A 15187-nucleotide genomic window follows, 5' to 3' on the forward strand; every position below is an offset into this window, starting at 1 on the left:
GAATGTGAGCTTATAAATATTTAGACATTTGTACTTAAAGAAAAAAAACCCAAACATACATTTATTTATTTATTTATTTATTTGAGAGAGAGAGAGAGAGAGCGCTCTGGGACAGAAGGAGAGGGAGAAAGGCAGACTCCCCACTGAGTGCTCAGCCCCTATGGGATGGGGGAGAGGTTGGGGGCCGGACAATCCTATGACCCAGGGATGATGACCTAACGCAAAACCAAGAGCCAGATGCTCAAATAACTGAGCCACCCTGGTGCCCTGACATTTGTACTTATGACCCTGAATGGCCCCACAAATATTAGGAGCTGGGCTGACTGATAAACCCAACTTTCCAACCCACAGTCCACACTGGGGAAGTAACCAGCACATACTTCCTTTTGCTCAGATCCAGGTGGTCCTTCCCCTCTGACTTTTCGGCTGAGAATGGGAGACCACGTTCCCAGGCAGTATGGGAATGGTAGGGGGTTGGGACTGAATGCTGTGCAGGGTAGAGGATGGGATATCCAGAGGCAGAATTCTGCTGTCTCCATGAATATTTATAGCTCCCCTTGCCTCCCCCTAGTTGAGAGCTGGGCCTGGGCTGCTGCCCAGACTTGAGACATCAGGGAACCATGCCCTCGTGTAAGATTGATCAGTCTGAACTGCTGCTGACCTCTTTCCCTCCAAATGCTCATTCTCTTCCTGACCCATTTTGTTGGCATTAGCCTAAGACCCTGTCTGGAGCTGACAGGGAAGTCAGTATGTGGGTTAGAGCCCCTGGGACCGTGGTGACTATAGTCCCCTCCCCTGACTTCATGTGGGTGAGCCAATGGGGAGAAGAAGGCTTGGCCATTGTGACCACTTTGCATGCTTATTTTTGGAACCACTGGTAGAACTATAAAACTTTATAGATGAAGAAACTGAGGCCCAGAGAGGTGAAGTCACTTGACCAAGGTCACATAGCAAGTAAATGGCAGAGCCAGGTATGAACCCGGGTCTTTCTGACTCTAGAAATGGGTTGTTCTCCCCATCCTACTGTGCCTCTCCCAGAGAGACTGGGCATGTTTCCTTCACACCAGTGTCTGCTGAGTAGTCTTCAGGGGTTTGGTCATTCATTCATTCATTCATTCACCAGTGTCAATGTCTGACACTGGAGATATAGAGATGAAAAAGATCTAGTCTCTGCCCTCCAGAAGCTCCAGACTTCTAGAAATGGCCATAGAAATCAGTAGTCATAACACATTGTTTCAGCTGCTATACTGAGGAATGTACCCAGTACCATGGTGACCCAGAAGAGAAGGCAACTCATTCTGCCTGGGCAATCAGGGAGGGCATTCTAGAGGAAGCATTCTTTAGATTGGGTCCTAAAGGAAGAGTAGGAGTTTGCTAGGTAAAGCGAGAGGCAGGAGACACTCTCAGTAGGTGGGACAGCAGCATGTGCAAAGGCACTGAGGTCTGAGAAGAAATGGAGTTTTTAGAGAAGCGGCAGGAAGTTCAGTGTGGCTGGGATACAAGGCATGTGGTCCAAGAGGCTGGAGGGAGATGAGGTGCAAAAGGAGCTTGGATTTGATCCTGGGCAATGGGGAGCCATGGAAGGTGGTAGATTAGTCGAGTATGCAGCTGGGAGCGTGCTGAATCACAGCCCCTCTCCAACTTCAGCATCCCCATGAGTCCCCTGGGAATCTTGTGAAAATACAGATTCTGATGCAGCAGGTCTGGGGTAAAGTGTGAGAGTCTGTATTTCTAAGAAACCCAGCTGATGCTGCTGGTCTGAAGGTGACGATTTGAGTAGTGAGGCTGTAGAGGGTTCACTCCCTCTCGTGGGGTGGCTGCTCTGGGGAGCGGGCAGCTCTGGTGCTCTTCTGTCTCGGAGTAGATCAGACTTCTCCTGTCTTCTCGGGTCAGCCCTCCTGCAGCTGTCACAAAGAGGTCACAACAAGGTCAAAATTATTGGTAGCCAGCCATCTGTTGACTCAACAAACGCTTACCAAGCCCCTGTTCGGGCCACGGGTGTGCTGGAGACAGAGAGAGGAATTGGAAGTGCCACTTTGTGGCCCATGTCACCACCCCCTCTTGCCTCCAGAACGGGTTGTCTGCTTGTCCTTTGTCCCCTACTGTCTATTTTCTGTCAGCAGCCAGGGAGTCCGAGCACATTTCTCCCCGGCCTGACATAGTCCAACGGCTCTCCAGTGCTCCTAAAATAGAATTCCACCTCCTTGTCATGCCTTAGGAGCCCTCTGGGGTCAGTTGCCCTCAGATCTCATTCAGTGCTTCCTGTTTCTTACTTCCCTAGGACCGCATGAAGCTTACAGTTCCTTGAACACAACGAGTTTGTTCCTATCTTAGGATACGATGAACCACTCCCGCTGCAGACCCTCCGCACATAAGACCCTTGACCTAGAATGCTCTTCTTCCACATGTTCTCTTGACTTGTCCTTTGGGCATTTTAGATTTCAGCCAGGAGAAGATAGGGGTTTTTGCAGGACCCTAAAGCTTATACAATCTGCGGGGCCCTCTTGAAGAAAAGCAACCAAATTGCAAATACACAAATACACAAGACCTAGGAAAGGGCCTTGAAGCTTACGCGTCATTGACCTCATGGTGAATCTTCCTCTGGTTTTGTTTATAGGTCACCTCCTCCAAGAAGCCTTCCCTGGTCACTCTCTTTAAAGTAGCCCCTCATCCAAGCTTTGTCATGTCACTACTTTTATTTCTTTTATTGAATTCAACATGATTTGAAATTATTGTGTTCTTTTATCTCTCTATTTGTTTTGGTCTGTTTTCTCCGACTAGAGTGTAAGCTTCTCAAGAGTGGGAGTCCTTTTTTTATTTATATAAATAGCCCGTTTTATTCCTGCAGTATCCCCAGCAAAGTGCCCAGCCCCCAGTGGGATAGCAATATCTGTCGGGTGAATGAATAGACATGTCCTCTGCCCTCCAGGAGTTGCCATCTAGTGTGGCAGGAGAACACAAGGGCAATTTCAATGGTATAAGAAGCTGTAAGCTATGGGAACTCAAAGAATGAACACTTAACCTGGTCTAGGGGCAGAGAGCAAGGTGTGAGAGAGGCAGAGAGGCTTAGGAAGATCTAGCTGCAGGGAAAGAGGCCGGCACAGTCTTAAAGGGATCAGTAGGTAGCCAGGCAGAGCAAGGGAGAGAAGCATGAACAAAGGCATAAAAGTCTGAGCCCCCAGGCCCAGAAGAGACCATCTGGTTCCATTTTGGTTGATGTCAAAGGGTAACACTGATGCAAAGGGACAGCTGGGTGCTAAGTTTGGGATGGAGGTTAAGGGAGTGGGAGTAACGTGAAGACCAGGATCTGGGAAGACAGCAGTCAGTGGGAAGAGCTGGGTGATGGGTACTAGAGGCACCCAGGGCAAGGCTTTGGGCAAACGCAGGGATTCTGCCCAAGACCCCCACACTGAATCTGACTCTATATCTGAAAGGAAGAGGCCTGCGCTGGGCTTCCTGTGGGGGCCATGTGGACTGGGGAGGCTCTAGGCCCAGACAGACCTGATTACGTATTATTACAGGTTGGATTCACAGGGCAGCTGACTGTGAAATGGAAATTAGCATGTAGGCATGCTTTTCCTGGACTGTTTTAAAACAAAGTTGAGATATTGTATAATTCTACTGTAAGTATTTCACTAGGTGTATTTAATAGATAAGGAATTAAAACATATAAAAATATAGAACCGTAATATCATTATCACACCTAACAAAATTAACATTGATTTCTTAATTTCAGCTAATACTGAGTCTGTGTTTGAGTTCTTCCAATTATCTGAAAATTCGTTTTTACAGTTACGTTGTTTGAATCAGGATGCAAACAAGGTTCACAATTATTTGCTCAACTAAGCTTCTTGAATGAGAATTTAACATTCCCCCCTCCTTGCTTCTCCCTCATTCCTCAACTCGTGCTTTGGACGCTGCTCTCCCCATGACTGGAGCTGGATTTTCCTGTTGCCACATGCCGCGTTTGTTTTCTTTGTTCTTTTTTGAAGATTTTGCTTATTTATTTGAGAGAGAGGGAGAGTATGAGCAAGGGGAGGGGCAGAGGGAGAGGGAGAAACAGACTCCCCGCTGAATGGGGAGCCCGACGTGGGACTCCATCCCAGGACCCGGGGATCATGACCTGAGCTGAAGGCAGATGCTTAGTGGACTGAGCCACCCAGGTTCACCTACTTCTCTGTCTGTATCATACTCGATCTCCCTGTGGCTTTTCATGCTGCTTGCCTCCACTTCCCTGCTCTGGAAATGTTCTCCAGCATGGCACTCCTACCTCTCTCTTCTGTGCCTGCCTCCTTCATAGGTTTCCTCTCCCCCTCTGGGTTCTCTGGGGAATGTTGGGCTCTTCAGGGTTTAACTCTGGATCCTCTGGAATTTCAGGGCACCCCAGATGTGTCCCCAGCTGGATTCATCCCCTGCATCCCCACACTCTTCCTCCTCAGCATCACCTCCATGAAGATGGGTACCACCCCCAGCCCCAGTCATCTGGGCCAGAAACCTGGCAGTCCTTGACTCCTCCCTTTCTATCAATCCATATCCCGTCCATCACCAAGTTCCGTCCACTCAATCTCCCAAAAACCCCACAACCATCCATTTCCCTCCATTTGCCCCTTCACGCTCCAAGCCTCCTTTGGCCCTGCAGACAACTGCACTGTCTTTTTTTTTTTAATTTTTAAAAGATTTTATTTATTTATTTGACAGACAGAGATCACAAGTAGGCAGAAAGGCAGGCAGAGAGAGAGAGGAGGAAGCAGGCTCCCCGCTGAGCAGAGAGCCCGATGCGGGGCTCGATCCCAGGACGCTGGGATCATGACCTGAGCTGAAGGCAGAGGCTTTAACCCACTGAGCCACCCAGGCTCCCCCAACTGCACTGTCTTGATGTTCTTTCCCTGCTTCTAGTCTGAAGCCCCTCTGGTTCATTCTGTACACAGTGGTCAAAGCCTGCTTTCCCAAACCCAGATCCAGTGTTGTCCCTTTCCCGTCCCATACCCTTCAGTAACTCCCCATTTTCTTCAAACTCCTTATCCTAATATTCAAGACCTTTCTTGAGTTGACCAATATATCCTTACTTTGTAGGCCCTATCTCTCCTCACCATCCCTCCCCCCCACCACACCCACTTTAAGGTTTAGTAGACCAGGTGTCTCAAATTCCCTGAGGACAAGGTCCAGTCTCTCTTCCTCTTCCAGGACTCTGCACACGCTGTCCCTCTGCCTGGGACTCCTCAGCTGGCTAACTCCTTCTTGTCCTTCCGCATAAGCAGGAGGTCCCTCCTGATCCCCAGGTCTGAGTAGGGGCGCCATCTCAGAATTACCCTGACTCCTGGAACCTCCACCATCGTAACACTTGCCAGCTGTCTACTCCTGAATGTCTCTTTGGCAAAATAGGCTGTGAGCCATGGGAGGACAGACATTGTGTCTGTTCTCTGAGGCCCCAGCATTCTGCCCAGGGCCTGGAGCTGTGGGGGGCTTGTCCAGTGAGTGCATGGGTGAGGGACCGAATGGATGAGTTGGGTTCACCTGGGTGTGTGTGCCCCACTCACAGAGTGAGGAAAAAAATTTTAATTAATGCAAAAAAGAATTTATGATGAACAAAACACCACAATTTTAAATGAGGACAGGATCATAATAGTGCCAGGCAGAGCCATATTACAACCTGGGGCAAAAGGAATACTGATTTCGATTTTAAGATATTGCATTCAAATAGTATTTATCTTTTTTTAAAAAAGATTTTAGTTATTTATTTGACAGACAGATCACAAGTAGGTGGAGAGGCAGGTGGAGAGAGAGGAGGAAGCAGGTTCCCCACTGAGCAGGGAGCCTGATGTGGGGCTCAATCCCAGGACCCTGGGATCATGACCTGAGCTGAAGGCAGAGGCTTTAACCCACTGAGCCACCCAGGTGCCCCATAAATAGTATTCATCTTGATCACTGAGGTTTTCAGTGTCCCCTTACATTTTGCTCTTAGGTGAGCTCTTCTACAAACCTTACCCCAGTCCTGGTCCTGGTGGGAAGGCTTTCTCAACAGGCCTGGACAGGCATGGCACAGTGGACAGGGCCCAAGCAGATATCCTGGGTTGGATCCTCTGGATCAACTTTCCAGTGGAGAGTTGCCCACACCCCACTAAGCTGGAGCCTGAACCCAAGAGTAAGGGACTTACTTAGGGGTAGCATTGGATGGTGTGGATGGGAAAGGGTGTGACTTCCTCAAACGCCCAGAGTGAACACCACGCACTGCCCAGCCATGGACTGCCTCCCTGCCTTTCTGAGGTCCCAGGGAGAGGATCCCCCAAGGCATGAAGGTCCAAGATGAGAAAGAAACAAGGCCAGTCCCAGAGAAATGGGCACTTTGGGATCAAAGGAAAGATGAGGGGGCTGAGATTATGCAGCAATGATTTTATTTATTTATTTATTTTTAATGTAAGTTTTCAGTTTTAATTCCAGTATAGTTAGGATCCAGTGTTATATCAGTTTCCAGTGTACAATATAGTGAGTCAACAACTGTATTCAGTGTTCATCATGGTAAGTGCACTCTTAATCCCCATCACCTGTTTCACCCATCCCCCATGCCCCTCCCTCTGGTAATCACCAGCATGGGCTCTATAGTTGAGAGTCTTTTTGGTTTGTCTCTCTCTCTCTCTCTCTCTCTCTCTCATTCTCTTTGTCTTTCTTCTTGTGGAGGAGAGACTTTAAAATCTTCTGGTCTCAGCACCTCTTTAAAAATTATTGAGGACCCCAGAGAGCTTTTGTTTACATGGGATATATCTATCAGTATTTCCTTTTTTTGAAAGATTTTATTTATTTATTTGAGAGAGAGACAGAGATAGCAACAGAGATAGCGAGAGAGAGCACGAACCAGGAGGAGAGGGAGAAGGAGGGCTGGATCGCAGGACCCTGGGATCATGACCTGAGCCGAAGGCAGACACTTAACCCACTCAGCCACCCAGGTGTCCCCCCATGAGTATTTTTCATATTCAAAATTAAAACTAAGACCTATGAAGCATTTTTAAAAATACAAAACCCAGTAATAAGCTCATTCCATGTTAACACAAACAATATTGTTAGCAAAAAATTAGCTAAAAATTTCAAAACATAAATAATTTAGAGTGGCCTTGATTTACATTTGGTTGCAAATCTGTCTAATGATGGGTTTAATACAAGACAGCTAGATTCTGGGCACCTGGGTGGCTCAGTCGGTTAAGCGGCTGCCTTCGGGCTCAGGTCAGCATCCTGGGATCGAGTCCCATATCGGGCTTCTTGTTCTGCAGGGAGCCTGCTTCTCCCTCTGCCTCTGCCTGCCTATACTCCCTCTATCTCTCTGACAAATAAATAAATAAAATCTTTAAAAAAAAGAAAAGAAAAAAAAGACAGCTAGATTTTCATATCTGCTTCTGCATTCCATCTATCTTGGTATGTTGTTTGGTTGGAGTACATGAAGATCTGCCCTTACACAGATACGTAATTACAGTGGGAGGGCTATTTTAATGTCTTTTTCAGATATTAATGATATTCTTCTTTGATACTACATCAAAGCTCCACAATGGTATTTCTAAAAAAGTCAGTTGCAATGTGGAACCTCAGCCATGCCAGGGAACCTTCTGTAATCCGGTGTGCAGCCGTGTTTTGATCTGTCTTGCCCTTTGATTCTTTTACCCATGCATCATTTTGAAACTGACCTTCCTCATTTGGAAAATACCGGTTCACTAAGTTAAGCAGAATTTCCAAACACGGACCTTTCACTAAAGGATTTTTTTCATTAGTATCGCCACCAATCTCATCCGAAAATTCTTTAAGGATTGGGAAGCTCTCAAACTCATACAGGCAGATACAGCTTTTCCGAAGATACTAATTTTCTCCAAAGTTTGAATTTTATCATTGGCGACGAATATGTTGTTTGTTTTCCTTGAGGCGATGGGTTCCCTTTGTTCATATCTGAGCAAACATGATACCCAAATTTGGAAAACCATAGCTGGCAGTCATTTTTTTTCAAGTGATAGTGATGATCTGCAAAAAAAGTTCAGCCTACAACTCAGTTGCTCAAGGGCTTTTCCTGGAGACAACCACTGACTTCAGTGTGCAAAGAAGCATTTCCCATTTTGACACCCAGAATGTTAAAAAGATGTGCACTCAAGATTTAATAAAATTAATAATTCCCTTGCTTTATCAAGGAAATCGAATTTTCTTTTTTTCACTGAGTAGCACCTGGCTGTGAAAAATACAGCTCTTACTCCCGTTTGGTGCCTCTGCCTTGATTTGTGCTAAGGAGCCAGAGGTTTTCTTCACCCTGTACCATCAGCGCAAATGCCAACACAGTGAAAAGGGGAAATAATGTTTTGGTATTATTGTGATAATAGTTTTTTTTTAAGATTTTATTTATTTATTCAACAGAGAGAGACACAGTGAGAGAAGGAAGACAAGCAGGGGGAGTGGGAGAGAGAGAAACAGGCTTCCTGCCCACCAGGAAGTCAATGAGGGGTTTGATCCCAGGACCCCGAGATCATGACCTGAGCCAAAGGCAGACGCTTAACCCATTGAGCCACCCAGGTGTCCCTATGACAATACTTTTGACCTCATGGATTCTCTGAAAGTTCTCAGAGATACTCCTTTCTCTTCCCTCATTTCTGTGGACCACCCTTTGAGAAGTATCATCCTAGAGCCTTGGGATCAAATGGCAGGACCACATTTAGGAACGGAAAAGATCCCAGCTGAGTAGAAGTTAGCAATTTCACTGCTGCGGAAGCAGCATAAAACGATGTAATTCACAATGTGACTTGAGGCTGAGTTTTTTGTTCTGAAAGGAATCACAATTATTCATTGGAATAATGAAACCTACATTTATTTAATTTAGCATACACCACACTAAATGGGGCAAAGCACAAAAATGTTCTCAGTCATCAAAATTCCAGTTAGAGCCAGTTGGTTCTTTTTTCTTTTTCTTTTTAAATGAAGTATAATTGATATACAATATTCTATTTGTTTTGTACAACATAGTGATTTGACAACTGTGTTACGCTGTGCTTACCACAGGTGTAGCTACCATCGGTCACCCTGCAACGCCATTCTAGTCCCATGGGCTATATTCCCTATGCTGCGCCTTTCATTCCTGTGACTTGTTCGTTCCATGACTGGAAGCCTGTACCCCCCTTCACCCATTTTGCCCATCCCCACACCTCCTGCCCCTCTGGCAACCATGGCTTGTTCCCTTTATTTATGGGTCTGTTTCTGCTTTTAGAGTCAGGTGGTTCTTTCAACTCACCTGGAAGAATCTAGAGGCTTCTGGTTCTTTCAACTCACCTGGAAGAATCTAGAGGCAGTGTTTCCACTGCTCCAGAGCTCCCAAAGAGATCCTTGTAAGCACCGAGGGCTCTCACCCACTCCGTTACTGGTTCATGGTGCTGGGAAGAGTGCTTAATAGAGAGACAAGGCCCTATTTCTCCTGGGGCTCACAGTCACGTGGGAGAGTGTTATGAACCACACAAACACGAACAGGATCACAACTGGGCTAGGGTTTACAGAGAAGCACAGGGAGCTTTGAGGCGGGACGGGACCTGGTCTGGTGAGGGCCTCTCTGAAGAACTGACATTCAGGTAAAGTTTGAAGCACGAGTTAGAATAGCCGGGTGGAAATGGGGTGTGGTTAGGGAGGAGGGTTCAAAGCGTAGGCATGGGTGTAAGCTTGCAGGCAGAGGCAGGAAAGATCTGAGCATGTTTGAAGACCCACCTGCGAGCTCCATTTGGACTGGACCCTGGTGGGAAGATAGCAGGAGATGAGGACGGAATGGCAGTAGAGGTCAGGGCCAGGGCCTCCAACACGGTCCTTTTCTCAGTTTCTACACCTTACTCTGCTCCTTCCTGCCTCCGTCTTGGACCCATGCAGATGCCTCTGCCTGGAACATTCTTCCTCTCTCAGGTCTCCAAGGAAATGTCGCCGCTTTTCTAAGTATATTTTTTTGTGTTCTCCAGATCAGCTCTCCCTTTTCTTTGTCTAGCAACTCTTGTTTGCTTACATCCTTTTTGTCCATCTGCCCTGTGAGACGGTCAGTTCCCCGAGTACTGCCCGGTGCGGTCATTTCGCCCTGTAGCCCGTGTGGGCCGGCCATGCAGTTGGTGGTCAGAAATGTTTGCTGGTAGAATGTGTGAAGGCACAAACACACGCAGAGCTGGGTTTGAGATCCTGGCTCCATCCTTTAACAGCTGTGTGACCTTGAACAATCACCAAACACCTGATATTGTTTCCTATTCTGTAAAATGGGGTTTTACTTCCTATCTCAGAGGGCTTTCATGAGACCAAAATGAGGTAGTGCTCGGGGAAGTACCTGGGTTTGAAGGAGCGTCTTCGTCCTAATTCTGTTCTCTTTTCGCTGTTCTGGGACATATGATGAGCCTTGGGCCTTGCTTAACCCCATCTGGGTCTCCTGCCCTTCCATTCCCCCCACCCCTGACAGCTGCAACACAAAATTCAAGCAGCTTCTAGCTTCCTGTGCTGGCAACAGAGAGGGAGGAACAAGAGAGGAGGGAACCACTGGTTTTGATGGAAAGTGAGTGGTGGTGAGGATGCTGTTGAAACAGACCAGACTGTGGGTAGTGGGATTAGGGTTAGTTTTGTCTTCTTTTATATATATATATATATAGAGAGAGAGAGAGAGAGAGAGAAAGAGAGAGAGAGAGACAGAGACAGAGAGACAGAGAGAGAGAGAGTGTGTGTGTGTGAATGGTGGTGGGGAGGGGCAGAGGGAGAGGGAAAATTTTTTTAATTAATTAATTTTTGAGAGAGAGAGTGCGTGCACATGAGCGGGGGGAGGAGCAGAGGGAGAGAGAGAATCCCAAGCAGACTCCACACCCCGTGCACAGCTTGACTCAGGGCTTGATCTCATGACCCTGAGATCATGACCCAAGCCGAAATCAAGTTGGACGCTTAACCGACTGAGCCACCCAGGTGTCCCTTTAATATACTTTTGAAAAGGCTTTTTGTTTTGAAATAATTTTAGGCTTCCAGAAAAGCTGCAAAATAGTACAAAGAGTGCATGCGTGCCCTTCTCTCCGCATTCCCTAATGTTAACAATTTACAAAACCATAATACAATGATCAAAACCAGGAAATGAACATTGATATTATTTTAATTATAGACCTTATTTGAACTTTACCAGTTTTTCCACTAACGATCTTTTTTTGTTCTTGGATACAATCCAGGATCCCACATTGTATTTAGCTGTCATACATTTCCTTAATATCCTCTGATCTATGGCAGTTCCTCAGTCTTTCCTTATTGCTCATGACCTTAACATTTTGATCAGTCATTTTGTATAAGGTCTCACAATTTGGGTCTGTCTGATGTTTTCTTGTGACTAAATTGAGATTATGCACTTCTGGCAAGAAAACCGCAGAAATGATGTTATAGCCTTTTCAGTGCATCATATCAAGGGTACCTGAGGTGGGTGAATGTCTTACTCATGATGAGTGCATCTTAATCATTTGATTTGATTAGACAATACTACTCAGTTTCTCCACTGTATACTTTTCTTCATCTTTTTCTTTTCTTTTTTAAAAGATTTTTTTTAAAGATTCTATTTATTTATTTGTCAGAGAGAGAGAGAGAACGCACAAGCAGGGGGAGCAGCAGGCAGAGGGAGAAGCAGGATCCCTGCTGAGCAGGGAGCCTGACCTGGGACTCAGTCCCAGGACCCTGGAATCATGACCCAAGCCAAAGGCAGATGCCCAACGAACTGAGCCACCCAGGCATCCCTAAAAGATTTTTTTTAAAAGATTTTATTTATTATTTGACAGAGACAGACACAGCGAGAGAGGGAACAGAAGCAGGGGGAGTGGGAGAGGGAGAAGCCGGCATCCCCCCCCACTAAGCAGGGAGCACGATGTAAGGCTCGATCCCAGGACTCTGGACTCATGACCGGAGCTGAAGCCAGACAATGACTCAGCCACCCAGGTGCCCCAAAAGATTTTATTTTTAAGTGATCTCTACACCCAACATGGGGCTCAAACTTACAACCCTGAGATCAAGAGTTGCACGCTCCACCAAATGAACCAGCCAGGCACCCCTATATTTTTCTTTTCATTAAATTTTTTCTTTTAATTTTTAAAGCAACAAATGCTTCTAAAAAGTCCAAAGGAAGCATGAAATAGGTAAACTTCCCACCAAGCCCATCTCACCGTCCCAAAGGTTACTTATCACTGTCTGCTCTTGAAGCTATAGCTTCAAGATCACTTTCTAAATGTCATATACGCATATATATGCATATATAATCCCACAAATTTTTAAAATTTTGTTTTACTTAACAATATTATATATATTATGTATATAATATATATATATAATATATATATTACTTAACAATATTATAACATGGAAAACTTTCCATGTTAGTACAATCAGATATAACTCATTCTTTCTAAAAAAACAAAAACAAAAAAGCCAACTCCTTCTTTCTAATGACTGGCTAGTATTTCATCTTTGGGTCACCCTAATGTAATGCTCTGTATTTTTGAGATTTTGTATGATCACATAAATAATAATAAATTTACTTAAAATAATAATAATAAGGTAATATTACATAAATTATATATTATATAAAATAGAATATTTATTTTATATATTATGCTTTTATGTATATAATATATTAAATATATTTATTAAAGAAAATAAAATATTTTATAAAATAACATAATATTTATTTATTTATTTATTTGACAGACAGAAATGACAAGTAGGCAGAGACGCAGGCAGAGAGAGAGAGAGAGGGAGGCAGGATCCCTGCCGAGCAGAGAGCCCAATGTGGGACTTGATCCCAGGACCCTGGGATCCCAGGATCCAACCGAAGGCAGAGGCTTTAACCCACTGAGCCACGCAGGTGCCCCTAAAATAACATAATATTTATTATTTTAAGAATATTCTACTCCTAATGTGGGGCTTTAACCCACTGACCCTGAGACCAAAAGTCACATGCTCTAATGACTAAGCCAGCCAGGCACCCCCATAAATTATTTTTAAAAATTTTTAAAAGATTTTATTTATTTGTCAGAGAGAGAGAGCATGAGCATGGGGTGTGGCAGGCAGAGGGAGAAGCAGGCTCCCTGCCAAGCAAGGAGCCCAATGTGGAACTCCATCCCAGGATCCTGGGATTGTAACCTGAGCTGAAGGCAGATGCTTAACTGACTGAGCCACCCAGGCATCCCCCCCCATAAATTATTTTTTTTTAAAGATTTTATCTATTCATTTGACAGACAGAGATCACAAGTAGGCAGAGAGGCAGGCAGAGAGAGAGGAAGGGAAGCAGGTGCCCCGCTGAGCAGAGAGCTGGATGCGGGGCTCGATCCCAGGACCCCGAGATCATGACCTGAGCCGAAGGCAGAGGCTTTAACCCACTGAGCCACCCAGGCGCCCCCATAAATTATTTTTTAATGTAGAACATCTACCATCAAAATTTACATTTCAAATTTCATCAACAGAAAAGCATTTAAGTTGTTAGAAAGTTAAACATTAAGTTAAAAATTAAAAATATTTTAATATAAATTTCCATATATTCTATCATCAAGAATAGATTATTGAAAACCTTATGTGAAAATAAGCTGCTAAATGGAAAGGTATATTTTAAAATAGAGCAAGAGAAAAGAAACTGAATTGCCATTGATTTCATTGAATCTCAGATGCCATTCATTTTAAAAACACACCATTGTCTTATGTAGAAAAAAATTCTGCCAATTAATTGGACGATACTGCCAAAATGTGCAAAATGAGTCTTGGGATTGATTAAATAAGACAGGCCCTTTTGACCCTTCGTTAACCCAAATTCCTGTGTGGTCTTCCAGGCACAGGCAGGATTCTACAACCGGCTGCTCCTTCCAACCATGGCGATGGGGGCAAATAATTCCTCTCGCGTGGACTCTGAGTTCCGATATACCCTCTTCCCGATTGTTTACAGCATCATCTTTGTGCTGGGGGTCATCGCCAACAGCTATGTGCTGTGGGTCTTCGCCTGCCTGTACCCTTCCAAGAAATTCAACGAGATAAAGATCTTCATGGTGAACCTCACCATGGCTGACCTGCTCTTCTTGGTCACCCTGCCCCTGTGGATCGTCTACTACCACAACCAGGGCAACTGGATTCTCCCCGAATTCCTGTGCAACCTGGCTGGCTGCTTTTTCTTCATCAACACCTACTGCTCCGTGGCCTTCCTGGCTGTCATCACTTACAACCGTTTCCAGGCGGTGACCCGGCCTATCAGGACGGCTCAGGCCACCACCCGCAAGCGTGGTTTCTCCGTGTCCCTGGTCATCTGGGTGGCCATCGTGGCGGCGGCGTCCTACTTCTTCGTCCTGGACTCCACCAACGTGGTGGCCGACAAGACCGGCGCAGGCAACGTCACACGCTGCTTTGAGCATTACGAGAAGGGCAGTGTGCCCGTCCTCATCATCCATGTGTTCCTCGTGTTCAGCTTCTTCCTCGTCTTCCTCCTCATCTTCTTCTGCAACCTGGTCATCATCCGCAGGCTGCTCAGGCAGCCGGTGCAGCTGCAGCAAAACGCGGAGGTCAAGCGCCGCGCTCTGTGGATGGTCTGCACGGTCCTGGCCGTGTTCATCATCTGCTTCGTGCCCCACCACATCGTGCAGCTGCCCTGGACGCTGGCTGAGCTGGGCTTCCAGAACAACAGCTTCCACCAGGCGATCAACGATGCCCATCAGGTCACCCTCTGCCTTCTTAGCACCAACTGTGTCTTGGACCCCATCATCTACTGTTTCCTCACCAAGAAGTTCCGCAAGCACCTCTCTGAGAAGTTCTACAGCATGCGCAGCAGCCGGAAGTGCTCCCGGGCCACCTCGGAGACTGGCACGGAAGTGATCATGCCGCTCAACCACCTCGCTGTCCCTTCCCTCAAAAAGTAGTCGCTGACTATTGGGGCCAGGCCCAGAGCCTTCTCCTCTGTGGACATTGGGGACAGACCTGGGGGATGAAGGGGTCTCTGTTGTGGTCTGGGCACAAGTGGTCCCTTCAGTAGGAGGCTACCTCACCAAGGGGAGGGGGGTGATGGTGGGGCCAGACTGCGTGGAAATCCAGGACTTGAATGTGCCCCCATCGGCCACCTTGGGGCACGCGTAGCATAACCTTGGCTTGCGACCTCATCCTGAATACCTGATCCTGAGAGCTCTCCAGGGAATGGCAGGGCCAGGGGCAGACCTTGGGG

At 46.1% G+C, this 15187-nt stretch overlaps 1 protein-coding gene across 1 annotated transcript; it reads left to right on the forward strand.

Moving 5' to 3' along the window:
• Positions 1-13853: 13853 nt before the first annotated feature.
• Positions 13854-14888, forward strand: PTAFR (platelet activating factor receptor; the record flags this gene model as incomplete). Its single annotated transcript, XM_080802257.1, has 1 exon — positions 13854-14888. The coding sequence occupies one exon, from the start codon at positions 13854-13856 to the stop codon at positions 14886-14888; it is 1035 nt and encodes a 344-aa protein (XP_080658383.1).
• Positions 14889-15187: the final 299 nt, after the last annotated feature.

Source organism: Martes martes (genome assembly GCF_963455335.1).
Source record: "Martes martes genome assembly, chromosome: 4".
NCBI classification, from domain to species: Eukaryota; Metazoa; Chordata; class Mammalia; order Carnivora; family Mustelidae; genus Martes; species Martes martes.